At 60.5% G+C, this 24,015-nt stretch overlaps 1 protein-coding gene across 1 annotated transcript in view; it reads left to right on the top strand.

Moving 5' to 3' along the window:
- Positions 1–24,015, top strand: part of ADGRA2 (adhesion G protein-coupled receptor A2) — a 35,418-nt gene that overhangs the window by 7,305 nt on the left and 4,098 nt on the right. The window contains exons 2-16 of the mRNA XM_045535916.1: positions 6,213–6,284; positions 15,586–15,657; positions 15,897–15,968; positions 16,132–16,203; positions 16,450–16,613; positions 16,981–17,194; positions 17,612–17,776; positions 18,394–18,592; positions 19,073–19,222; positions 19,336–19,497; positions 20,128–20,340; positions 20,487–20,700; positions 22,374–22,582; positions 23,233–23,360; positions 23,654–23,777. Coding sequence (XP_045391872.1) covers positions 6,213–6,284; positions 15,586–15,657; positions 15,897–15,968; positions 16,132–16,203; positions 16,450–16,613; positions 16,981–17,194; positions 17,612–17,776; positions 18,394–18,592; positions 19,073–19,222; positions 19,336–19,497; positions 20,128–20,340; positions 20,487–20,700; positions 22,374–22,582; positions 23,233–23,360; positions 23,654–23,777 — 2,230 coding nt within the window. The remainder of the gene's footprint in view (positions 1–6,212; positions 6,285–15,585; positions 15,658–15,896; positions 15,969–16,131; positions 16,204–16,449; positions 16,614–16,980; positions 17,195–17,611; positions 17,777–18,393; positions 18,593–19,072; positions 19,223–19,335; positions 19,498–20,127; positions 20,341–20,486; positions 20,701–22,373; positions 22,583–23,232; positions 23,361–23,653; positions 23,778–24,015) is intronic.

Here is a 24,015-nt window from a genome sequence, read left to right as displayed (position 1 = left end):
GGACAGTTAGATCTGGCGCCTCTTCCTCTACGCACTGACCGCTCAGAGAAGTCCCCCCCGGGGATGGGACAGGGCAGACCCACTGGTCCATTTCCTTATCCACATGGATACCTGAGCCAGGGAAAGGGAGCTCCCCCTCATAACGGCCTAACAAGTCCATGTGTACTTAGGGTCACTGCGCAGCGTGTTTGGAATCACACTGCCCCAGGAATTGGGAGATCCGCGGTCTCTGAAACGTCCTTCCGAGTGTTTCTGCTCCCTCTCCTGCACCAACCGGGACAGCTTCAGGACGATGTGACTCCTGTGGGGGTGATGTCCCAGAAGGGCTGTGCTCTCCGCTAGGTGTTGGGGTACACAGGCAGAGGGGGATTGGAGGCAGAAGGAAACTGCCCCCTAACTTGGTCTGCTGAGCACCCCCCACGCTGGGGCCGCCCGTCCACTCACTCAGCCAGTGCCTACTGCACCAGGAGGCGAGAGACCCAGCCTCTGCCCTTATGTCCTTCCACTCTCATGGCGGGGACAGAAACAGGCTCACAAAGCTGGGCAGGGTCAGACCTCCAAGTGAAACTTGCTCTGAGGAGGAAAGATCAAAGGACTAATTTATACTCGGGTGTAAAAGACTGATAGCAGATTGATCCTTTCAGGCCTACCTGTTTTTAAAAAGAGGTCTGCTTTCCTCGCCCAAAAGTTTGGCTCCTCAGTGGCTGGATTTTAGGTTGGTCGTGTGAGGAGGAAGTGTGGACTGGGGTAATTTCGCAGTGTCTGAAAATCAGGTGGACACACACACACACACTCACAGGGACATTCTGTGCTGCTGGACACATCTCCCCCATGAGTGGAGGTTCTAGGAGTGGAAGCTTGTTGAGACACCCTGTGTCGTTTATGTTTGTAGCACTATCGTGTCACACAAGGTTGAGCGCACAGTGGGTGTTTAGGTAGGTCTGAGAGATGAATGAATGAATGAATGAATGAATGCCTAAGTGGATGATTATAGCAGACTGTATTCCATGTGCTCAAGCTAGGGGGCCGCAGCCCCAAAAGCCCCATCAAGGCACACTCCTCACCCCCACAAACACCTGTCACACTGTTTCTTAGGCTTCTGCCACCAGAGGCGGCCCCAAAGCCCCAGAACGTCCCCAAGGTCAGCCCTTCCCGTCCAAGCCCCAGTTTCTTCGTTCTGCCTGCACTACCAAGGGGGGCTGCCCTCATGTAAAGGGTAGACTAGAGGAAAGGAAGTAAGACCTTCAAGGTAAGGCAGGTTAGAGCAGGAGTTGCTGCAAGACTGTTTTCTCTCGTGGCCTTGACCTCCAGCCCTGCTGGACAGCCCACCTTCCAGGCTGAGTTCAGGGGTAATCTCAGGACAGGACCCTCTAAAGCCACTACCTGGGCCTCCTTCTGTTGCCAGTAGGTGTTCAGGGCTGACGGGACAGGCTTCCAGCCAAGGGGGGGAAGGAAGGAAGCACAGAAGTGGGCAAAACACCTTGCGTGTCCTCCCCAACACGTATGTCCCCTGCAGGCAGCCTAGAAGCGCATGATGGCAGCCTGGAAGGGCAGGGGGCTGTGGAGCAGCCTTCAGCCTGAGGGTGTGCGGACGCAGGGCCGTGCAACCCCGGCTTTGTCACTGCTGGAAGCCCCTCAGTGGCATCAACCACACTGAAAGGCCCCCACATCCTCCGCTGAACACAATAATCTCTGCTAATGACACAGCACGGCATTTGGTGCTTATGTGATTAAGCATTTGTTAATTTCCGTTTTTGCAGCATTTATATGGTAGAGGCAATGATTCGTTCTTAGTTTTCAGGTGTCTTTTGGGGCCCTGGAAATGCTCCCAGGCCCCGTGCGCTGCACCTGCAGATCCGCCTGGACGGTTCAGGGTGGGTTATAGGCCTCGAGCCTTCTTGGTAGCAGCAAGCAGACCGCCTTGCACCCCCCACTGGTGGTCTCCTTAAGACACTGCCAAGGTGCCAGCAGCAGGTGCTGGACACAGGGCCTCCCAGACTCTGGGGACCTGGTGACAGCCTGGGTCCCTGGAGAGCATGGATCCCCAGTGTCCAGAGGTGAGGTCATTGCATCTTTCAGGGAGGGGGATTGACACGTACAGCTCTTCCTACACATGTGAAAACTGTTTAGTTCAGGCATGTGCTGGCTCCACGCTAGACAGAGCGGTGCCCACGTGACTCCTGCAGGGTCATCTTTGATGTTGGGCTGGTATCTGGTGAGTTCCTGTGGCTGCCCAGAGGCCACAGGGCCTCTCCATAGACGCCAGCCGCTCGCTCCCTCGGCCTCCAGCCTCATTAGTGGCCGCTCTGCCTGCTTCTCTCCCCGAAAATAGGACCCCGAGAGAGTTCTGGAATGGACTCCGTGTGCCCCCTCTCTCTGGCCAGATTTCAAACCCTGGAGTGGAGGACAGGCGACTCTGGGGACTGGCCCTCCTTCCTGTGAAAAGCTTGACTTTCAAAGGAGGAGGAGGGAAGGGGGAGAGGGAAGCTGAGGACGGCTGCCTGGGGGTTGAAGAGGGCCAAGGCTGGCCCTGGGTCTGCGCTGGCTACATGGAAGCCCCCCTCCTCTCTGCCCAGACGCTGTGGCCACCCTGCCTGCTTTCCTCCCCTGAGACAGCCTGGAATGGTGGGAACATTTTTCTTCCCATTGGATGAAGCTCTGTGTGTGTGTGTGTGTGTGTGTGTGTGTGTGTGTGTGTGTGTGTGTGTTCAGCTCCTCCATTAGCAGAAATGTAACTGCCAGCTTCCTACCTGCTCCTAAAAATGCCAGACCCGTGCACGTTCTATCTAGAACCATGGCTGCCCTCCCCTCCCCAGACAGACCCATGAGGCCCACGGGAGCTTCCAGATAGCAGCACCCAGAGTGCAGTGGAGGCCACTCTCTGCTCAGCCCAGGTCTAGAGTAAATTTCCTCAGACCTCTACAAAAGATCCCACACTGCGTATTTGGGGACCCACACAGCTACCTGCCCGAAGTCTTCCAAGAGCTGGAAAGGCAGCAAGAAGGGGGCCCACTGGAGGAGAAGGATGAAAAGGCATTTGCCTGGTGCCTGCTTCTGTGAGTGGTCAGAGGGTGGGGTTCAGGGCCATGTCCTCTGCATTTCCAGACTGTGATGCGGGGCTAGCCAAGCCCGAAGTGCAGGCTGCAGCTGACCCCCCAGCCCTGCTCTGCCCTGGGCTCCCGGCACACACAGAGGCTCAGACAGGGAGAGGGGAGAGAGAGAGAGGAGGGGGCGGGCCTGGTCGGCATGAGGTCTGGGCACAGGCCATGGGGTGGGAGGCGGCTGGGAGCTGGCCCACAGCCTGGCCCAGAGATAAGTTGTTCTGGGACAGAGGTTGCGGTGGTGGGCCCGGCTCCGGCAACCTGCCCCCTGCCCCCTCCAGCGTGCACTTGGAGCATGGCTGGTCTGAACCACATCTTGGTCTGAACACACACCAGATTCTAAAGACTTCGTACAAAAATAAAAAGGAAAATCTCATTAATAATTTGCATGTTGATTGCATATTAAACCAGAACATTTTGGATACATTGGGTTAAATAAAATATATTGAATCTTTGATTTTTTTTTAATGTGGCTACTAGAAAATTTAAAAATTGCATATGCGGCTTGAATTGTATTTATATAGCACAGCTCAAAGTGAAAGAATTTGGGGTATTTGGAAGGGGTTAAAGGGTTAAAGGCTGAAGAGTCTGGAAAGTGTGGAGAACCCCCCAATACCACCTCTGGTGGACCAGCTGGGATCTCAGGGTTTAATCTTAGGGATTTGGGAATTGGAGAATTTTTTTAATACTCTATTTTCAATTCAGTGATCTTTTTAAAGAAAACTTCCATAAAAAATCTTTTGCAGATAATTTTGAGATAATTTTAAATGAAAAGGCATTTTCATAGTGTGAGATTTTTAAAGTCAGTGTTTCTCAAACTGGAATCCTCAAACATATTTCCAGGAAATAAGATACTGTTCCCCTTTCCCTGTAGTAGGTCCATGCACTACCCAAGCTTGAGAGAGAATGTTCTGGGGCTCCTGCCCCTGTGGAGGGGGCTGTGGTCATCCGGGGGAGCCCTGTTCCTCTGCCCTTCGCCCCCAGCAGCGTTCTGTCCTCCTCCCCCACCCCCGACCCAGGGAAGGACAACCCCTGGAGAGGCCCTTGGATTGGAGGAGGTTGGAATGGACGTCCTTTCTCCACCTGACCTTTCAGGACCCCTCCCTGACATTCCCAAGGAGACTGAGGGCTCCTCTCGCCTTCCTCCCTTCTCTGACATTTAATGCAAACTCTGGGCCGTAGGAAGGGGGTGAACCAGGGGTGTGGTGAGGTGGGCTTTGATTTAAAAGTCAGGTTGTTAACCAACCAAGAGCCCATCACCGCCAAGGGGCCACCCGGGCCCCACCAATGCCTCATGAGACCTTTCTTTAGAGGCCCTAAGAACTGACGAGACTGATTTACTATCACCACCTCCTTGTGTGTGACGTGAAATGAAACCATCCTAATGCGTCAGATGAGAATAGGAGCTCAAAGAAGCCCTAATTTTTCCTTTTTTTTTTTACAATAAAAAAAAATTTTAAGAGACAGGAGTCTCGCTCTGTTGCCCAGGCTAGAGTGCTGTGGCATCATCATAGCTCACTGCAGCCTCAAACTCCTGGGCTCAAGCGATCCTCCTGCCTCAGCCTCCCAAGTAGTTGAGACTACAGGCGCGCACTACCATGCCTGACTAATTTTTTAAACATTTTTTATTTTTTAGAGACAGGATCTTGCTATGTTGCCCAAGCTGGTCTCAAACTCCTGGCCTCAAGCAATCCTCCGTTCTCAGCCTCCCAAAGTGCTGGGATTATAGGCTTGAGCCACCAAGCCCAGCCTAAGTTTTCATATAATGACTACTGTGAGGTTCTTTTTGAAATATCAAGATAATGTTTTAGTGAGTCTGTGTGTGTGTGTGTGTGTGTGTGTGTGTGTGTGTGTGTGTGTGTGTGTGTGTGTGTGAAGCATTCTGGAAACCCATCCACCGTCCTCCTCCCCCAGCACCCTTCACACCCCACTGGGAACTGTCACCATCACCGGTGGAGGGACCATTAGGCAGGGACTGGGCAGGTGGGGGGGTCTACCTGGAGAGGGGAGACGGGAGGAAGGAGATGAGGTCTCCACCCCTTCCCTTCCTGGCCACTGTCTGTTCTCCACGAGCCTCAGACGTCTGGGGTGCCCTCGGACACGTGGGGGGCTCCCCATGCCTGTCCTGGGGTGCCCACCCAGCCGCTCCTGCAGGCCTCTCTGCCAGCTCCTCCTGTGCCCGAGGCCGGACCACTGGGCTTCCCGGTCGGTTCTCTGCCCGTAAGGGCAGCGACTAGAAGAGAATCCCTTTGCCTCAGCCCAGGGCAGGCAGGAGTGTGGGCCGAGAGGCTCATTAAAGCTTTCTAAAAAGCAATTAACCGGAGGGATGAGCCCTTTGGCCGCTCGGGAACTCGCTCCTCCCAGCGGGGAGCTTGGCAGAGAAAGGCTGAGTGGGTGGGCGGAGCTGCGCTCAGTCTCGGTGGGCCCGGGGCCCCCTCCTCCTCCCCGACACACAACGAACAAACAAACAGCTCGGAGGGGCAGAGGCTGCGGCCCGGGCGTCCCCTAGACCCAGGGCTCTGTCGGCTTTTTGCCCAGGGACAGGCTTGGGAGGCAAGGGCGCAGGGACCGCCAGCCGCTGGGCTCCCCGGCCCTTTGAGTTGGGGGCCCCTGCGGGCTGGGGGTGCTCACCTTCCGCTGAGGCCCTGGCTCCCAGGCTGCAGCGTTGGCGATCCCCGGAGGGCAGGTCCCCCACCTGTCGCCTGCGTACCTGCTACCTGGAGCCCCAGCCCTGCCCCTGCTGTGCTCCCCACCACCGCCCTCGGGACACTGGGCCAAAGGCTTGAGCAAGGCCAGAGCCGGGAAGCGCACGAAAGGGTGGCTGGGGTCTGTCCTGGGGGTCGGGAGCGGAAAGGGGACGTCACAGCCCCAGCCCAGCCCCCGCGCACACGGAGCCCCACGTCAGATCCAGGCCGCGGGGAGACTCGAGCGGGAGAGGGGTCTGACTTGGGGCTCAGCGGCTTCGCCCTACAATCTCCCAGAGTGGGGAGAGGGCGGGGGGGCTGCCTCGCACAACTCCAGGAGGCGCCACGTGCGCGGGAGGCAGCCCGCTCCACGCGCTCTTCCCGGGCGTAACAGCACCTTCTCCATCTGTGTCCCCCTGTCCCTCAGGCTCCTGAGCAACAACAAGATAACGGGGCTCCGCAACGGATCCTTCCTGGGCCTGTCCCTGCTGGAGAAGCTGTAAGTGCCCGGGGCAGGGCGGGGCGGTGGTGGCGACGGTGGGGGTCTCGGGGAGTCGGCAGTGCCGGCTGCGGGGCGCCCAGAACCTGCTGGCCGGGACTGGCCCCCCGGGAAGAGGACGGAGAGGGGCGGGGTCTGGGGCGGAGAGAGCAGCTGCCGCAGAGAGAGAGGGGAGACCCGGCGGGCCGGGCCGGCGGGGCTGGGGGAAGCTCATTAATGCTCTTTAATGAGCAATTAGCTGTGAGGGCCGAGCCCTCCGCCGCCGCCCCCTCGCAGCTGGGGGCCCGGCGTAAAAGGGCTAAGGGCGGCTTAAGGTGACCGAGGCCTCTTTCCTCCTTCCCTAAAAACAAATCAACAAACAAAGCCCCCCAGGGGCCGAGCGCTGGGCTGGATGGGGGGGGGGCGGGGAGGCCTTGGCCTGCGAGGGCCCTGCCAGCCCACACCAACCTCCTCCCCGGGGCTGGGGACCCCTGAGGTCGGGCGAGGAGCCCCTGGCCAGGGTAAGTTGTGAGCGAAACGAGCCCCCGACGAGAGTGTCCACAGGGACTTGTGGAGGGGGGGATGCGCCCTGCGTGGGAGACCTGACTCAGCCACTCGGGCAAGTCACAGAAGCTGCCAAATGAGGGCCCTGATCGCCCCTCTCCAAACTCCCTGTCCGCCGGCACGTTCCAGAAACCACAGCACTGGGTCCCCTCCCCCCCTGTCCCCTCCTGCAGACAGGCCCTGGCCCCACCTCCCCTGGAGGCTGATTCTTGCTTTCTGTCCACCCCATCTCCTCTCCTCCCCCGTGTGCTGGGCGAGCCCCCTTCCTCCCAGGGAGGGCCCCGGGCCGCCTCTCCTACCGTGTTGCCCCAAAGCTTTGGATCAGTGCAAGGGACAAAAGCGTAAGGTGTGACGCCCGCTCCCAAAGTGCCAAAGACATGACCGTCCAGACGAGACCACAGACAGTGCCGGGTGCGCTAGAATTCAGCAGGTCAGGCTCCGTCAAGTTCCAAGGAGGTGTCAGCAAAGGCTGGCGTGTTTAGGGGCAATAGAGATGCAGCGTCTCTGTGACACGTGTCGCGATCTCTCACCAAGGCTGCAGTCTCACGAGGGCGCCTGTGTCACACCCGTTTCACAGTGGAAGGGAGGGTCTCTCGCCTCGACACCCTGTGGCTGGGTTAGCGGGAGTGGGGAGGGGCCAAACCCATGCTTGTCTACCATCTGGGGCATGCTGGGGGTGGCCGGGAGGGGGCCCAGGATGGTGATGGTGACGTCCACATGCAGTCCCGTGACCAGGTCCCTCTGGCATCTACCTGCTGTGCAGCTCAGAGACACAGTGGGCCTGGCCAGGAGAAAGGGCAGGCACCACGCATCTCCTTGGGCGCCAGCAAAGAGGGAAGGCAGCTAAGCATTTGGGAGCTCCGAGTCCCCCACTAAGATGTTCCTTGCGGGGTCTTCTGGAGGAAGACAAACAGCCGCTGCCTCTCCCGCCCTGCCCTGCCCCTCGAGGTCCAGGTGCCTCCCACAGTCGTTCTGCCTTCTTAGCTGAGAGAGCTCGAAGCCTCTGGTGGCCTCGCTGGCATCGTCCTTTCGTCATCCTCGGCCCTTCTCCTGGGCCCTCAGTCTCGGGAGGAGGGTCCATTTTCCGAGGAAGATGAAAAGATGGCCTTCTCCTTCCCACCCACGCAGGCTGCTGCACCGGCTCCCTCCCCAGCGCCCCGACAGGGAGCCCTCACAGCAGGTGCGGCAGGCGGTTAATGGGAGACTAAGGCAGGATGGCATGTGACTTGAGCTGGAGTCGTGTGACATGGGAGGAGTGCAGGCGTGAGAACGTGCTCCACAGTGGGAGTTCTACATCCTGAGGCCTCGTCCCCTACACCTGCCAGGCTCGCTGCTGGGCTCGGGGAGTGCACGGTGGACCCGGTGCCTGTCCTCTGGGCCATTTCCTCTTACAGAGGGGCCCAGGAAATGGCGGACACACCTGTGATGTGCCAGGAGACATTTGGCAGCAAAGAAAAGCAAGGCAGGGTGAAGTGGCAGGAAGGAAGAGGACGATGGGGTGCTGTTACATGTAGCGAGGACAGAACCAGGGTGGAGGGAGCAGGCTCTGAGAAGGCCCGAGATCCGGGGAGTGCCTGGTGCGTTTAAGAAACAGGTGGACGACAGTGTGAGTGGGCAGAGTGGGCAGTCTTAGGGCACAGGTCAGGGTGACACGGCCTGAGCACCAGGCATGGGGCTTTAGTTTCCCCATTGCAGAAAGAGGGGGGTGGATGCATGTAGGAGGTCCAGTGTGGGTCTCACGTGCGGTGACCCACGGGTGTGCTGCGAGACCCGCAGTGCTGCTGCGTGGGAAGGCCGTGGGAATGCGGCAGAGCCCCGTGATGGGCCAGGCTTCCCCCGAGGAGGGGCGCTCTGGGCAGAGGGTGTGCTGAGCACGGCAGGACGGGGTGGTGCCTGTGTGGGGGCCAGGGCCGCCCAAGCACCTCTCTATACAAACATATATAAAGACATTTTTTAACAAAGGGAACTGGCTCGCATGATTGAGGGGGCTGCAAATCCAAAGTCCGCAGGGCAGGTCAGCAGGCTGGGAGGCCAGGCGGCAGCGGCATCTGGAGCAGGTATTCTCCAGGAAGCCTCGGTTTTTGCTCTTGCGGCCTTCACCTGCCTGGCTGAGGCCCACCCGCGTCGTGGCAGGTACCTGCCCTTCCTGGCTGTAGATGTTACCCCATCTGCAAAACACCCACAGCAACATCGAGGTCAGTGTCTGGCTAAATCTCTCAGGACTGTGGCCTGGCCAAGCTGACATAAAACTAACCATCGCAACCACTGTCCCACAGTGGGGACGGGGCCCTTGCATAATGCAGCCCCTGGGCCCCACTCCTGGAGACGAGAACTCATCGGGTCCAGCGGGGCCTGGGAATGTTTTACACGGAGTGCAGGCGATTCTCATGCTCATCTGGGGTTAGGAGCCAGCGGACAAGATGACCCCTAGACTGAGGGCCTATTCATCCCAAATGAGACACCCCGGCCTGGCACGTAGTTGGTGCTCAGGAAACACTGATCCCTCTGTCCCGCCAGGCTCAGATGTCTCTGCTTGGGCAGCCAAGGCCATGGCCACTTAACGTCCGGCAGTCTCTACACAGCAAGTCCCATGGGTGGGTCGGGGCTTAGTCTTAGAGCTGGAAGGGAAGGTCCGGGCTGCTCCAGGAAGTGCCCACATGGCCTCCTTGTGCCGAGAGAATGGGCTGTGTGTAAGTGGGGGAGGGGGGACCCTCGAGATGCCCGTTCTGCAGTGCAGGGCCCTGCGGCTGGGGGGGTGGACGGTGCGCAGCTGTGTGAGGTCAGCATGGCAGGAGGGCAGGGAGGGGATACAGCATGGACGCCCGGTGGGCATGCGTCTGACATGTTCTTACAGGAGGGCCCAGGGTCCAGAGAGCCTGGGGGTGCAGATGGGGGGATACACCTCTATTACCATGTAGGAAGGACCAGGCCAGCTCAGGGGGTGCACAGAAAGGCCCAGATGTGCGTGAGGCCCGGCCTCTGCGCCCTCCCCTCCGTGTCCTGCCACCTCTCAGCATGGCCAAGCCTGTTTGTTTCCCAGAGAAAAGACTTCTGGGCCGGGAGGAGCCGTTGGGGGCCCAGGATTGAGTCCTCCCTCTGTCATTCACCTCCTGAGGGACTCTCCCAGCCTCGGGTTACTCACCTGGAAAATGGGGCAATGACAAGTTGTTACGGGGGTGGACGAGCCCAACTGCACAGAGTGCCCAGACAGCATGGGCTTTCAGCACAGGGCAGTTCCCTTCCCCTCTGGAGAGTTCCAAGTTACAAGACGCTAACCTGGAAGATGTGTCACCCTGTAGATGTGTCCAGAGTTCCCCAACCTCGGGCAGGCCATTAAGTAGCTGAAATGTAAGTACTCAAAGTACCCAATGTCTCACTCCCAGGTCCCCCACCAAGCACATGCAGTGGGGCGCAGGCCCCTGGAAGGCTTTTGGGGTGCTCTGAGGGTGTTGCAGTGAGACGCCCTTGGACCGGGCTGGCCACAGGGCAGACAACCCCGGAGGCGGCGGAGGGAGTGACTGGTGTGCTTGCGAGTGCAAGCACTCGGGTCTGTGTGGACGCGGGCGCCCAGAGGCTTGTGCGCGGCTGGAGGACAAGGGCCCGAGAGGGGAGCTCGGTGGGCCCCAGGATGATTTGTCATTGCCTAATGAGATTAATGAGCCCCCGGGGCTGGTATGCAGGGGTGCTGAGGCGCTCATTAGAAGCAGATGCTCATGGGAATGGTGGCGAGTGGGGGCCTGGGGGTGGAGCGTGGAGCTCTCACGCGCCAGGTGGTTTCCATTAATCTGTGGGCGGGGCCAAGGGTGAGGCCGAGGGGCTCTGTCCCTCCCTCCCATCCTGGCAGCGGCAGGCAGCGCAGGGGAGGATGGGGAAGATGGATGGGAGGATGGGGAGGATGGATGGGGAGGATGGATGGGGAGGATGGGGAGGATGGGGAAGATGGATGGGAGGATGGGGAGGATGGATGGGGAGGATGGGGAGGATGGATGGGAGGATGGATGGGAGGGTGGGGAGGATGGATGGGGAAGATGGGGAGGATGGATGGGGAGGAACACCACGGAGAGGCTGAGGTCCCAAGAGGGGGTGTGCAGAGGCTGATGGGTTCAGGGACAGCCTCTTGTTTGCTGTGGTAGCCCCAACTGCTGGCACAGGCTGCATGCCCAATAGATACCTCCTGGTCAATATCAGAGACAAGAGGGTCCCTGGGGACCAGGCGGCAGGGAGGCTGGGACCATATAAATTTCCTGGGGGCCACAGATTTCTCTCCCCTCCCCCAGACAACCTCCCTACCTGCAGGGGTGTTCTGGCCTGTTTCTCAGCCAGCCCCCACCTTCTAACCAACCCTGGAAGTCTTGTAGGGCCCAGAGAAAGCTGCTCTGTGGCCTCCAAACCTATAATTTGGTTTTCAAACCCACAAGCAGGGAGGTCTGTGGGGGCCAGAGGAAGCCAACTTTCTGCCGTCCCACCCTGCCTGAACCTGGGCACACACTCACTCACGCACCCCCCGCGCGCACACACACAGAGTCATAAAAACTTACACACTCCTGACTCCGGGCTCTAGTGAGATATAATTTACACACCATAAAAGTTCCCCCGTTGAAAGTGCACAGTCTAAGGGTTTTGGTATATTTCACAGAATTGTGTAATCATCCCCATGATCTAATTTTAGAACATTTTCATCATCCTCAAAAGAAACCTGGAATCATTAGCAGTCACTCCCTGTTCCCCAGCCCTGAGCAGCCACGCATCTGCTTTCTGTCTGTGGATCTGCCTGCCCTGGACGTTTCATGTAAATGGAATCATACAAACGTAATCGTCCATAACTGGTTTCTTTCACTCAGCAAGGTGCTTCCACGGCTGACCCATGTTGTAGCTCATATCAGCGCTTCATTCCTTTTCATGGCTGAATGATATTCCAGTGGATGAATATAACACACTTTGCTTATCCTTCTGTCAGTCGGTGGATGTTGGGGTGGTTTCTACTTTTTGGCTATTGTGCGTAATGCTGCTAGAACATTCACTAACAGTTCTTGTGTGAATTTATGATCATTTGCCTTGGATTCATACCTAGGGATAGAATTACGGGCTTGTATGATAACTTTAATTGCTGAACTGTTTTCCAAAGTGGCTGGACCATTTTACATTCCTACCGATACTGTGTAAAGGTCCCAATTTCTCTATGTCCTCATTAACGCTTGCTATTGTCTGCCATTTTTATGTCGCTATCTTAGGAGGTGCAAAGTGATATTGCACTGTGGGTTTGATTTGCATTTCCCTTATTGCTAAGTGATGGTAAGCATCTTTTTATGCACTTATTGCCCATGTGTATATCTTCTTTGTTTTTTCTTTTTTGTTGTTGTTGTTGTTGTTGTTGTTTGAGACAGAGTCTCGCTGTGTCATCCTGGCTAGAGTGCAGTGGCATCATCATAGCTCACTGCAGCCTCAAACTCCAGGGGCTCAAGTGATCTCCCGCCTCGGCCTCCCAGAGTGCTGGGACTACAGGTGTGAGCCACCGCGCCTGGCCTGGCTGTCTTCTTTGAAGAAATGTCTGTTCAAATCCTTCACCCATGTTTTCTGGCTGGGTTATATTTGTCTTTGTATCATTGAGCTTTAAGAGTTCCTAGTACATTCTGGATAGATGTCCCTTATCAGATATTGAATTTGCAAGTATTTTCTCTCATTCTGTGGTTGTCTTTCACTTTCTTGATGGTTTCCTTAAAGTGCAAACGTTTTAAATTTTTACTAAGTCCAACTTATCAGTCTTTTTTCCCCACCCCATGCCTCTTTGCTTTTCCTGGACTTGTACTCATCAGTTACTCCCTTCTCATCCTTCTCTCTTCTTGCAGGGCGCCCTCTGTATACGCTCAGCTTCCTGCGCTTCTGTTTTCCCAAGAAGGCTCAGGGCATGATTTGCTCCCAGGAATCCTCCCTCCACTTCTGCCTTGCAGACATGAGGGGGTCCTTCTCCCCAACATCGACTTAGATACAGGGAGGGGTGGCCTGGAGTCAAGGGAGCCCACTCCAGGTCGGGCAGTGGGTGGCAAGCGGGGAAGCTCCATCAATACACAGCATCTTTTTCAGGTTCCAAGAACAGGGCTCTGTGGAAGCAGACAGGGAGTGGGTGACTGCACAAGCTATTTTAGCCTATTTTAACCTCGTGACTTCACCTAAAAAATGAAGGGAAGGGATTAGACAATCCAGAGCAGGGCCTCTGAACCTGGGTTCTAGAACTCCCATGAAACTGTGAACTCGTAGGCACCACGTTAGATGCAGTGCATTTTTCTGGGGCGGGAGTCCACGGACTTCGTCAGACTTTCAAAAGGACGTGATAAGCGAGAAAGGTTCAGGACAGCGATCTGTAGGCGACTTGCAGGTCCCCAGAATGTCCAAGTTCTGTGGTAGCATTTCCTCCTGCCCCAGAGCTGCTCCCCTTACCAAGAGGGACCAGGAGGCCTTGGCTGCCCGTGGGCCCACAGGGAGAGGACCCAGGACTGGCCAACTCCGGAGGGCACTCCGAGGGGCTGCCTTGGTCACCCCTGAAGCCACTCTCCAGGTGGCACGAGCCAAGGGGGAGAGAATGGCAACTCTTGGTGGGAGCTCCGCTCCCGAGGCCGGCATTGCCGGGCTGCAGGAAGTCGAGGGCAGGGGGAGGCCAGGCCTGTGTGCAGCCCAGCTCCCATCTGCAGAGCATCAGTGGGCAGGCGGGTGGGGGCTCTCGAGGGGGCCTGGGGAGGAAATGAGAATAAACACAGCGAGCACAGAGGGAAGGGGGGCTGCAGCCTGAGCCCCTTGGCAGCCCATGAAGGGAAGTGACACAATGAGGAATGTGTTTCCCTCTGCCCGTCCCCCGCGTGGGGGTGGGAGGCAGAGCCCTGAGAATGGCCAGACCCCGATAGGGGCCAGGGGGCACACGCTGGAACAACATCCGAGGGGTGGGCTGTGGGGACAGGGGTCCGGGCAGCAAAAATGGGGGCCCAGGCAGGAAGGGCAGCCCTGGGCAGGCCGGGGGGTACTTATCCTGTGTCACCTCCCTCTGCGTGCAGCGGGTGCCCGAGGGTCCCAGTGCTTGCGCACTCCCTGGGCACGCAGGATGGAGGTCTCGCCTCCTCTGGAAAGCTGGCCTTCTGGTGGCCTGACTTCTTTCTCAGGGGGACTCAGGGTGGTGGAGGCCTCAAGTCCTTTGAGTCCTTCCTATGAGAGGGAGCTGCGGTAGGAGGACCATGAGAAGGGCTGGGCGGGGTGTTTCTGTCCCCAGCTGGGACTGTGCACAAACAGGTCCCCTGGTGGGAGGCACCTCCTGTCCTGAACACCCGGTTCCTCTCCTCCCAGCAGGGAGCTGGCTCAGTTAACCCCCTCCTGCCTGGAACCCAGGGGTGTCCCTGAGGCTTTGGCAGGCAGAGCCAAGAGCCCCTGCCTCGGTCTGGGCTGGGGGCAGCAGGGCCTTGGAAAGCAGGTTGACCCCAGATACCTCCGCCAGTCTCCTGCCTTCCTGCCACAGGTCCCTTGACATGTGGTTATCTCAGGAGTCACCCCCACCCCCCACCCCTGCCGTGCTTGTCCCTTGCCCCGCAATCTGCTGGGTACTGGACAGGGGCAGGGAGGGTGTGGGAGCCCAGACAGCAGCAGCCTCCCCCTCCAGCCTCCAGCTCAGGGCCCCCGCAGGAGAGGTGCTCTGTGAGCCTCAAGCCTGGTCTGCTTTGGCTCAAGAAAGACCCAGGTGGCCCCTGAGAAGGTGGGTGAGTGACCCCCAGCCTTCTAGGCACCTCTCCCTGGCCGTGCCCAGCACAGGACGGGACAGGATGAAGGCCAGTGGGCCAGCGCCCACCATGGTCCTCAGTGGTCTTCCTGCCCCAGGAGCCCAGAGGCCTGTCGGGTGCAGGTGTTGTGCTGGGGCCAGGCAGGTAGCTGGCAGGTCCCGGTGGAAGGGAACTGTCCCTTCAGCATTGCCCCTGGGGCAGGTGAGGAAGGGGGACAGAGTTGTACTCTGGCATGGTTGGGTTCAAGCCACCAGACTAAGGGGCAGAAGCTACTGTGGGAGCCACCTGCAGTTCACCCCCAGGCAGGGCGGGGCTGGCACCTCGGAGCCCTGGGGGGCCACAGCCATGTTCTGTCCTGTCCCAGCGCTGTGAGCTGGGCTGAGGACCTGGAACCAGCCTTCGCCCCCGGGGGTTCCTCGTCTGAAGAAGGCATGAGGAGCTGGATGCAGGACTCACATCTTGCGCTGGAGCGGAGAGGGCAGGGCCCGGCTGACGTGCAGCCAGCTGCCCGACCGGTTTCCTCCCCGCGCCTGCCCAGGCCGGCTCCAGATTTCTGCCTTAGGATAGCGACCTACAAAGGCCCGACCTCCTATTCCCAAATGCCTCCCAGGGCAGCCCAATGGGATCCTCAGGGCAGCTCAGAGGCCAGGCAAGGTCAGGACGTGGCGTCTGGACTCCTAGTTCAGTGCTCTCCCCACACCTTGTTCCCACCACACCCCTCGCCCCCTCCAAGGTCCTTCTGACCCCATCCCCTGGCTTCACCGTCCTCTGCCATTTTCCTGACCAGAACCTGGTGACGGTGGGCAGAGAGGCCGAGGAGACCTGTCTGAGGGGCCCTTAACCCCACTCCCCCACCAGTGCTGAGGACAGCAGAGATTTAGCAGGAAATTGGGCCCCAAAGAAACCCAATGGCTGTGTGACAGCGAGGACACCCCACCCCAGGGGAGCAGGTGGCACCCAGAGGGGAGAGGTGTGAGGGTCTCCAAACTTGCCTCCTGCAGGGACCTGAGGAACAATGTCATCAGCACGGTGCAGCCGGGGGCCTTCCTGGGCCTGGGGGAGCTGAAGCGCTTGTGAGTGGCATGTCCTGCCCCCAACCCCAGCCTCCCCTGACCGCCAGAGAGAGTCCAGTGACCCCATGAGCAACGCCCCTCCTGCTGAGCCCCCACCGCCTTCCTCTCACCCCACCCACGTGGGGGCTTCTCCCGGCCCCTCCCCCTCCCCCCTTGGCTGGGGTCAAGGGTCAGGGGAGTGGCATCTCTAGCCCAGCTGCCACCTAGCCGGCCTGCTGAGGTTCCACGTGTCTCTCTAGAGATCTCTCCAACAACCGGATTGGCTGTCTCACCTCTGACACCTTCCGAGGCCTCCCCAGGCTGCTCCGACTGTGAGTGGCCAGGTGGCAAGCGGGGACCAGAGGCGAGGGAAGGAGGGTGTGGGGGGAAGAAGGCGGCCCCAAACCCTCACAGGCCCCTGCATTCTCTCCTCCCCACCTCCTGTGGCCCAGGGAGACCCTAACATCCCCAGTCACTGTCCCCTGCCCCCTGCAGAAACATATCTGGAAACATCTTCTCCAGTCTGCAGCCGGGGGTCTTTGACGCGCTGCCAGCCCTGAAGGTTGTGTGAGTATCTGCTCCCTGCTCGAGGACCCCAGCATGCTCCCTGCCGCTGCCCAGGGGGAAGGCGCACAGCACTGTGACCACCCCGGCCAGCCTCACGAGTGGGCAGACAGACAGTGCCTGGAATGCCACCGAGTTCCTCGCCGTGATCGCCGGGGCTGGGGGGAGCGGGGCAGCCCGCCCCTCTTCCTGGGGCCCCATCCCCACCCCGAGCGCCCACAGCCCTGTGACTCCTGTACCACCCCACAGGGACTTTGGCACCGAGTTCCTGACCTGCGACTGCCACCTGCGCTGGCTGCTGCCCTGGGCCCGGAACCACTCCCTGCAGCTGTCGGAGCGCACGCTCTGCGCCTACCCCGGCGCCCTGCACGCCCAGGCCCTGGGCGGCCTCCAGGAGGCCCAGCTGCGCTGCGGTGAGCCAGTCCTCGCCCGGACACCTGCCGGGGCCCTGCCTGCACCCTCAGCCCTGTGCGCCGGGCCTGGTCCCCAGGGCAGTCTCTTCCCTCGGTGCCACTGCCGTCCACCCTCCACCGGCTTCCCTGGCTTCCTTGGGGCCGCGCCTCCTGGGGTAACACGCACTGAGAAAGGAGCACTTTTCCTTGTCCAAAAACCGCCTGCTCCTCTCCTTTGCTCTTGTCTCTGGAGACTTTCTCTGGACCCCTCTTCCTGCCCAGCTGGAGCAGGCGACAGGCACGGGGCCCCAGCGGCCCCCCACCCCCGGGGCCCCCGGGTTCCCACGCGCATGCGCTCAGGCCTCATGGCTGCTGTACCCCCCGACAGAGGGGGCCCTGGAGCTGCACACGCACCACCTCATCCCGTCCCTGCGCCAAGTGGTGTTCCAGGGGGACCGGCTACCCTTCCAGTGCTCCGCCAGCTACCTGGGCAACGACACCCGCATCCGCTGGTACCACAACCGGGCCCCCGTGGAGGGCGACGAGCAGGCGGGCGTGCTCCTGGCCGAGAGCCTCATCCACGACTGCACCTTCATCACCAGGTACAGCCTGCCGCCCCTCCCCAGCCACGGCACCTGGCGCCCGCCCCCCGGAGAGCGGGCCCGACATGTTCTTGGAAGAACACATGTGTACGGTCTCCGGAAATCCTGGACTAAGTCGTAAATGGTCTGAGTAGAGGATATAAATTAAATACCTGATAGGAAAAAAATGATGATTTTTGTCATTTCTGTAGTGTATAGTGGCTGTCACCTATGTCACCAGATTTAATCTCTGCAGTGGACCTGCAAAAGGCGGGGGATTTAGGCTCAAAATAACATCGTAAGGCCAGTCAGAAGCAGCAGGGTGTGCACGTGCTCCCCTTGCTCCGCTGAGGAAGAAAGGGCCTGCGGCTGGCGCCCAGGACGGTGCTGAGGGCCGGGCCCCAGCGTGCCTCACCTGCCGCCCCCTGCCGCCCGCAGCGAGCTGACCCTGTCTCACATCGGCGTGTGGGCCTCGGGCGAGTGGGAGTGCTCCGTGTCCACCGTCCAGGGCAACGCCAGCAAGAAGGTGGAGATTGTGGTGCTGGAGACCTCCGCCTCCTACTGCCCTGCCGAGCGCGTCGCCAACAACCGCGGGGACTTCAGGTTCGGCGCGATCCAGCCGCCCCACCCCCACCGTTGCACCTGAGAGCGCCGAGGTCCCCCACCTGCTCTCCTGGCTAAGTGCTAAAGATGGACATAACACTTCCTGTTGTCCTGCAGCCCGAAGTCCTGCTGTTGCATTTAGAGAGGCCTTAACTTTATATATAAAATCACCATGGGAATGTGCTTCCCAGCGCAAAAAGGCTTTTATTTGCTTCCTTATGTTAATGGTTTGCACAAGTTCACCTGCTAAGAGTAGCACATTTTAATATCCCAGTGACCCTCTCTGTTAGGCCGGGCAGGTGTCATTCTGCCCACTGGACAGCTGAGAATCCTGAGGCCCACATGGATAAGTGACTTGCTTAAGGCCATAGCCGTAAGTGGCAGAACTTGGACCTGAGTTCAGAACTCTGAATCCCACCCCCATCAGCTGTGACAGCACTGTCAGAGCAAACACAGGGATGGAGGGTGGAACTGGGACCCCTGGAAGGGTGGCCTGCACCCTGTCCTGGGTCCTTGTCCACCGCCCCAAAGAGTCTGACATCACAGTCCTAAGGGCAGGGGAGGGGCCCTTGTCCTGAGGAGCCTGGGTCATTGGCAACTTCTGCCTCTGCCCCCAGGTGGCCTCGAACTCTGGCTGGCATCACAGCCTACCAGTCCTGCCTGCAGTACCCCTTCACCTCGGTGCCCCTGAGCGGGGGTGCCCCGGGCACCCGAGCCTCCCGCCGGTGTGACCGAGCTGGCCGCTGGGAGCCGGGGGACTACTCCCACTGCCTGTACACAAACGACATCACCCGGGTGCTCTACACCTTCGTGCTGGTGAGGAAAGGGGTGGGGTGCCCCGTCAGCTCTGGCGCTGGGGCATGGGGAAGGGACGAAGCCCAAAACCCCACAGACACGGGTCTGCTCGGCTATGCCTCCACCCCCTGGGTGTGACAGTGAGGGGCTGGCACCTGTCCCCTGTGCTCTCCTCTAGCTTTCCTCTTCCAGGGGACTCAGACCCACCAAGGCCACACTGGGGAAGGGGACCAGGCCTTCCTCCCATCCAGCCACCCCGTGTCTCTTTACCCACCAGCACACAAAGGCAGAGTCCTGCTGTCCTCGGGCCAGGGGTGCTGGCCGCAGCGGCCTTGGCTATGGTGATGCCAGCCCCCCATGCCCTCCTAGCTTGCGTAGACCCAGCAGGTGGGCTGGCCCCTCCCCAGGAGCTGTCACCCTGAGCACCAGCACAGAGGAGAGGGCCCCAGGGGCAGGTGGGGTGGAAGGAACGAGGCACGATGACCCTCTCTCTTCACCCAGATGCCCATCAACGCCTCCAACGCGCTGACCCTGGCTCACCAACTGCGCGTGTACACAGCCGAGGCCGCCAGCTTTTCGGACATGATGGACGTAGTCTACGTGGCCCAGATGATCCAGAAGTTTTTGGGTTACGTCGACCAGATCAAAGAGGTGAGGTTTGACTGGACCTCTGGAAATGCCCCCATTTGCTGAAACCTCTCTGCCACCCCGGCCCCTGGGTCCCCAGCCCGCTCCTGGCCCTGGTGACTTCCCTGCCTCCCCAGCTGGCGGAGGTGATGGTGGACATGGCCAGCAACCTGATGCTGGTGGCCGAGCACCTGCTGTGGCTGGCCCAGCGCGAGGACAAGGCCTGCAGCCGCATCGTGGGCACCCTGGAGCGCATCGGCGGGGCTGCCCTCAGCCCCCACGCCCAGCACATCTCCGTGGTAATGGGGCCTGGCCCGGGAGGGCCCTCATCATCCCGAGGAGGGAGGCGCGTCCCGGTCAGCCACACACCTGGCACGGCCCAGCTAGTTCTGAGCCATGTGGTCCACTTCTAAGTTGTCCCCGGCAGTATGAAGGAGAGGGGCCCGTGACCCTGGAGAAGCTGAGCCGGAGGGCTGGCCTGATGGAATGCACAGGAGGACGGGTGAAAGGGCAGAGGGGCCAGCAGGGGAGCCTGGTGGCAGTGATGGGTGTTCCCTGAGAGGAGGTGACAGCTCCAGTCCGATGGGGTCACTAACCAGTAAGAGCCACGGAAGAGCATCTTCTATGTGCCAGACACCGTGCTGGGCACTTGGGGCAGTCTAAAGGGGCGTGACACGGAGCCTGCTCCCAGCTGGGTTGGGGGACAGGGTCACAGTGAAGAGGTGAGCGCAGGAGAAGGCGGTGAGCGGGGCTCAGCGCCTTGGGAGGAAGGAGAAGGCCCCCAGGAGGCCCCAGGCCTGGCCTGTTCTTGGGAGCACAGTGACAGGTCACCAGGAGGGGTGCCGCCTGCACAGATCTGTGGAGAGGGAGCAGTCCCAGGCCGAAGCTGCCAGCCTCAAACGGTGCGGTGACAAGATCCCTGTCCCCAGAACGCGAGGAACGTGGCGCTGGAGGCCTACCTCATCAAGCCGCACAGCTACGTGGGCCTGACCTGCACGGCCTTCCAGAGGAGGGAGGCGGGGGCGCCGGGCAGCCTAGGCCAGAGCCCCCCCGCCGAGCCCGAGCCCCCGGCCGATCAGCAGCTCCGCTTCCGCTGCACCACCGGGAGGCCCAACGTTTCCCTGTCGTCCTTCCACATCAAGGTGGGCCCTGGTGAGGGGGGGCGTGGGAGGTGCAGGGGCCTGGTGTGGGGGTGGGGGGGTGGGAGAGGAGGCAGGAGGAGGGGGCCGGAAGACAGCAGAGCCCTCAGGGGTCCCAGTGTCTCTGAGGAGCTCCTGTGTCCCCCCAGAACAGCGTGGCCCTGGCCTCCATCCAGCTGCCCCCCAGTCTGTTCTCATCCCTTCCGGCTGCCCTGGCTCCCCCGGCCCCCCCAGACTGCACCCTGCAACTGCTCATCTTCCGCAACGGCCGCCTCTTCCGCAGCCACGGCAACACCTCCCGCCCAGGGGCTGGGCCCGGCAAGAGGCGCGGCGTGGCCACCCCCGTCATCTTTGCAGGAACCAGTAAGGGGCTGAACCACCCAGTGCCTCCCATGTGTCTGCCCTGCACCCCTGTCCCGCCCTTCCCCTGCCCACGGCCCCCCAGTGCCCTAGTGGGATTGGCAGGGGACGGTGGGTCCCTCCCCATTTCCCAAGGGGACTGGGGGGCAGAGATGCCCCATACGGGAAGGGATGGCAGGAGGAAAGGCTCCGGAAGAAAATGGATTTTATATCCCAGATCTGGGAAATTTCAAGAGGACTGTGAGCACAAACCTTCAGCCGGCTCCCTCCAGCGCACTCCGGGGCAAACACACTCGCACTGCCACACACGGGGCCCACGGGGCCAGCGATGCCGCGGGGGCACCGGCTGGGAGCCCAGCACTGTCTCTGGTGTTGCAAGGACAGTCACCTGTGTCATGGTCCTTGCCCCAGAGGCCACCGTCTCACTGAGCGATAGAAGGGTGGGACCTGGGGAGAGGTTCGGGCTTCTGAACAGGCAGCCCCGGTGAGAAGCGTTCTGGAAAGGCAAGACGGCTCTGGCCTGAAGCGGGACTGACACAGGGGAGCCTTGAGGGATGACCAGGACCTCCAGAGACACCAGGGAGGGGGAGGCCGGGGCGGGAGGGGTGACATGAGCAGAGGGCTGGCAGGTGGGAGATCCGTGTGTCAGACTCCCCAGCCAGCTTGGGGCCTGGCACCCTGAAGCTACATGGGTCACCTACAGCCCCTCCTCAGCCACCCCACTGTCCCGGCCCCACCCCTCTCCACACCAGCTCCCCGACACCTGCCTGCCTCTCCGTGACCCTCTGTTCCTCCCACAACCACACTGACACCGGCCGCATCCCTGAGCGCAGGCCCCTCCTGTCACAGCCTTCCCTGGACTGGTGTGTGCCAGGCCCTCTTCAGTCTGTCCCACACTGCCACTGATGCACCTCCTCAAAATGTCACTTTGCACGTCAGAGAGCCCCCCAGCATCCCCAGGATCTGACCAGGAACTGTGGACCTGTGTGTGCCAGACTGTGCTGGGGCTGGGACCCACCTGTGCACACACTGTGTCCTTGTCCTTGGGGAACACACACTTCAGCAGAGAGGTCAGGCATTGACCTCTAGGTGTCACGAGGTGTTCTGGAGCCCAAAACCAAGCCCTGAGGGGCACAGAGAGCTGGCTGAGGAGGGGCGGAGTCCGTGTTAGCAGCCACCTGGGCTGAGAGGAGCATGTGGGGAGAGGTGGGTGGTTTGTTTGGGGTCCGGGTAGCCCAGGCCCCGGGCACATCCACCCTCGCAGCTCTGCCTGGAGCTCCTCTCTCCCTGGGAATGCCCCCTCCTTGTCCTCCCCCCACCCCCTCCCGACTCCTCCCTGCACCTGGGCTTTGCTCCCTCAACCTTCCCTCTGCACCTCGTCCCTGAGCACCCAGCCCGAGTCCTCGCTCCTTGGAGCAGTCGTCACTACTCATTCGGCACACAGAGTGGGCCGCCTCCCAGGGCCTGTGCTTTTCTTTGCCCTCCTCACTCACCCCTGTCCAGGGTCCCCACTTAGCCCAAGGCTGCGCTTGGCCTCTAACTAGACCCCCAGGCCCCACGGTGCCTGTCGACGGAGTTTAATGCATGCTCCGGCTGCTGCTGCTGCTGTGTCCCATGGAGCCAGCCTCCCTGACAGCCCCGTGTGCATCTGCGTGGACGTCCCTCTCCCCCCGCAGGTGGCTGTGGCGTGGGAAACCTGACAGAGCCAGTGGCCGTTTCGCTGCGGCACTGGGCTGAGGGGGCTGAGCCCATGGCCGCTTGGTGGAGCCAGGAGGGGCCCGGGGGCCCCGGGGGCTGGAGCTCCGAGGGCTGCCAGCTCCGCTCCAGCCAGCCCAACGTCAGCTCCCTGCACTGCCAGCACCTGGGCAATGTGGCTGTGCTCATGGTGGGTGTGGGGCCGGGGGTGGGAGGGCAGGGATGAGGGACATGTGGAAGGTGGGGGACACTCTGATCCCTTGGGGCCTCAGAGAAGTACAGAAAGCGCAGCAGCCTTGGGGCAGGACTCGTGGGGAGGTGGCCCTCCGCTCTCTCCCACACCTCTCCATCTTTCGGGAGACAGGGAGGGCCTGCTTGTACTCCTACATCCAGACAGACGGTTCTGGAACCACCCAGCCTGGCCTTCACATGCTGCACTTTCTGAGACCAGATTCTTAAACTGGGGGGAAAAAGAACCTGGGACCGTCTCCTCTCTTCCCCGTCATCATGCTCACCGGCCACTGGCCAGTGCCCCTCCCGCCTTCCATCTCGCACCCTGTTCTCCCAGAGAGGCCGGCTGGGTCACGGGCAGAACCTTCTCCCTCCTTCTTCATCTCTGATTTTTCAGGCTGGGGATGTGAGATGTCCCCAGCAAGGCAGGATGGCAGGAGGGAAAGGCAGGCAGTGCTCCCCGAGGCTGACTTCCTTGGAGTGGGTGCCCTGGTCCTCCTGTCCCTGCCCACCTGGAAGCACCTAGAACAAAGCTCAGGGCCAAGGCTGACAGGGTGGCAACTCGCGAGGTGTCCACGCTGCTCACTTCCTTTCCCTGCCCTTTCCCAGGAGCTGAGTGCCTTCCCCAGAGAGGTGGGGGGCTCGGAGGCGGGGCTGCACCCTGTCGTGTACCCCTGCACGGCCCTACTGCTGCTCTGCCTCTTCTCCACCATCATCACCTACATCCTCAACCACAGGTGGGCGCCCCCGCGGGGACCAGGGCATGGGCGGCAGCCAGTGGGTCTCACTACAGCCTGGCAAGCGCTTCTTCCTCGGGTGGGTCCATCCACGCGACTGCCTCAGGCTCTTGCCCATTTGGGATGGGAAGACACATTTGAGGGGATCAGCGCTCTTCCTGCCCCAGGGCCCCCGTCACATTCACACACAGAGAGAGCTGCGTAACCCCTCTGGCTCTCCCGATGGCCTCGAGACCCCATGGGCCTGACCTGGGGGTGGGTGGCCCATTAACGAAAGATCGTTTCTGGGGCAGCTCCATCCATGTGTCCCGGAAGGGCTGGCACATGCTGCTGAACTTGTGCTTCCACATGGCCATGACCTCTGCCGTCTTTGCTGGGGGCATCACACTCACCAACTACCAGATGGTCTGCCAGGCGGTGAGCAGAAGGGGCTGGGGGTGGCTGTGCCAAGAGTAGTGCTGGCAGCCTAGGCACAGGGAGAAGCACTGGAGAGGCTCAGGCCGGCAGGCCCCGGCGCCACTGCTCCAGCCTCACAGGGCAGGGTGGGGGTGTGGCATGGAGAGTGGGAGTAGGGGCTTCAAGGTGGGGAGGCGTCAGCCAGATTGCAATGGCAGGGTCCTGGAGACTCCCTGGGGTGGGAGGGAAGCCTGGGGTG

This window comes from Lemur catta, chromosome 22, assembly GCF_020740605.2.
Source record: "Lemur catta isolate mLemCat1 chromosome 22, mLemCat1.pri, whole genome shotgun sequence".
Classification (NCBI taxonomy): Eukaryota; Metazoa; Chordata; class Mammalia; order Primates; family Lemuridae; genus Lemur; species Lemur catta.
This window is presented reverse-complemented; position numbering and strand designations above follow the sequence as displayed.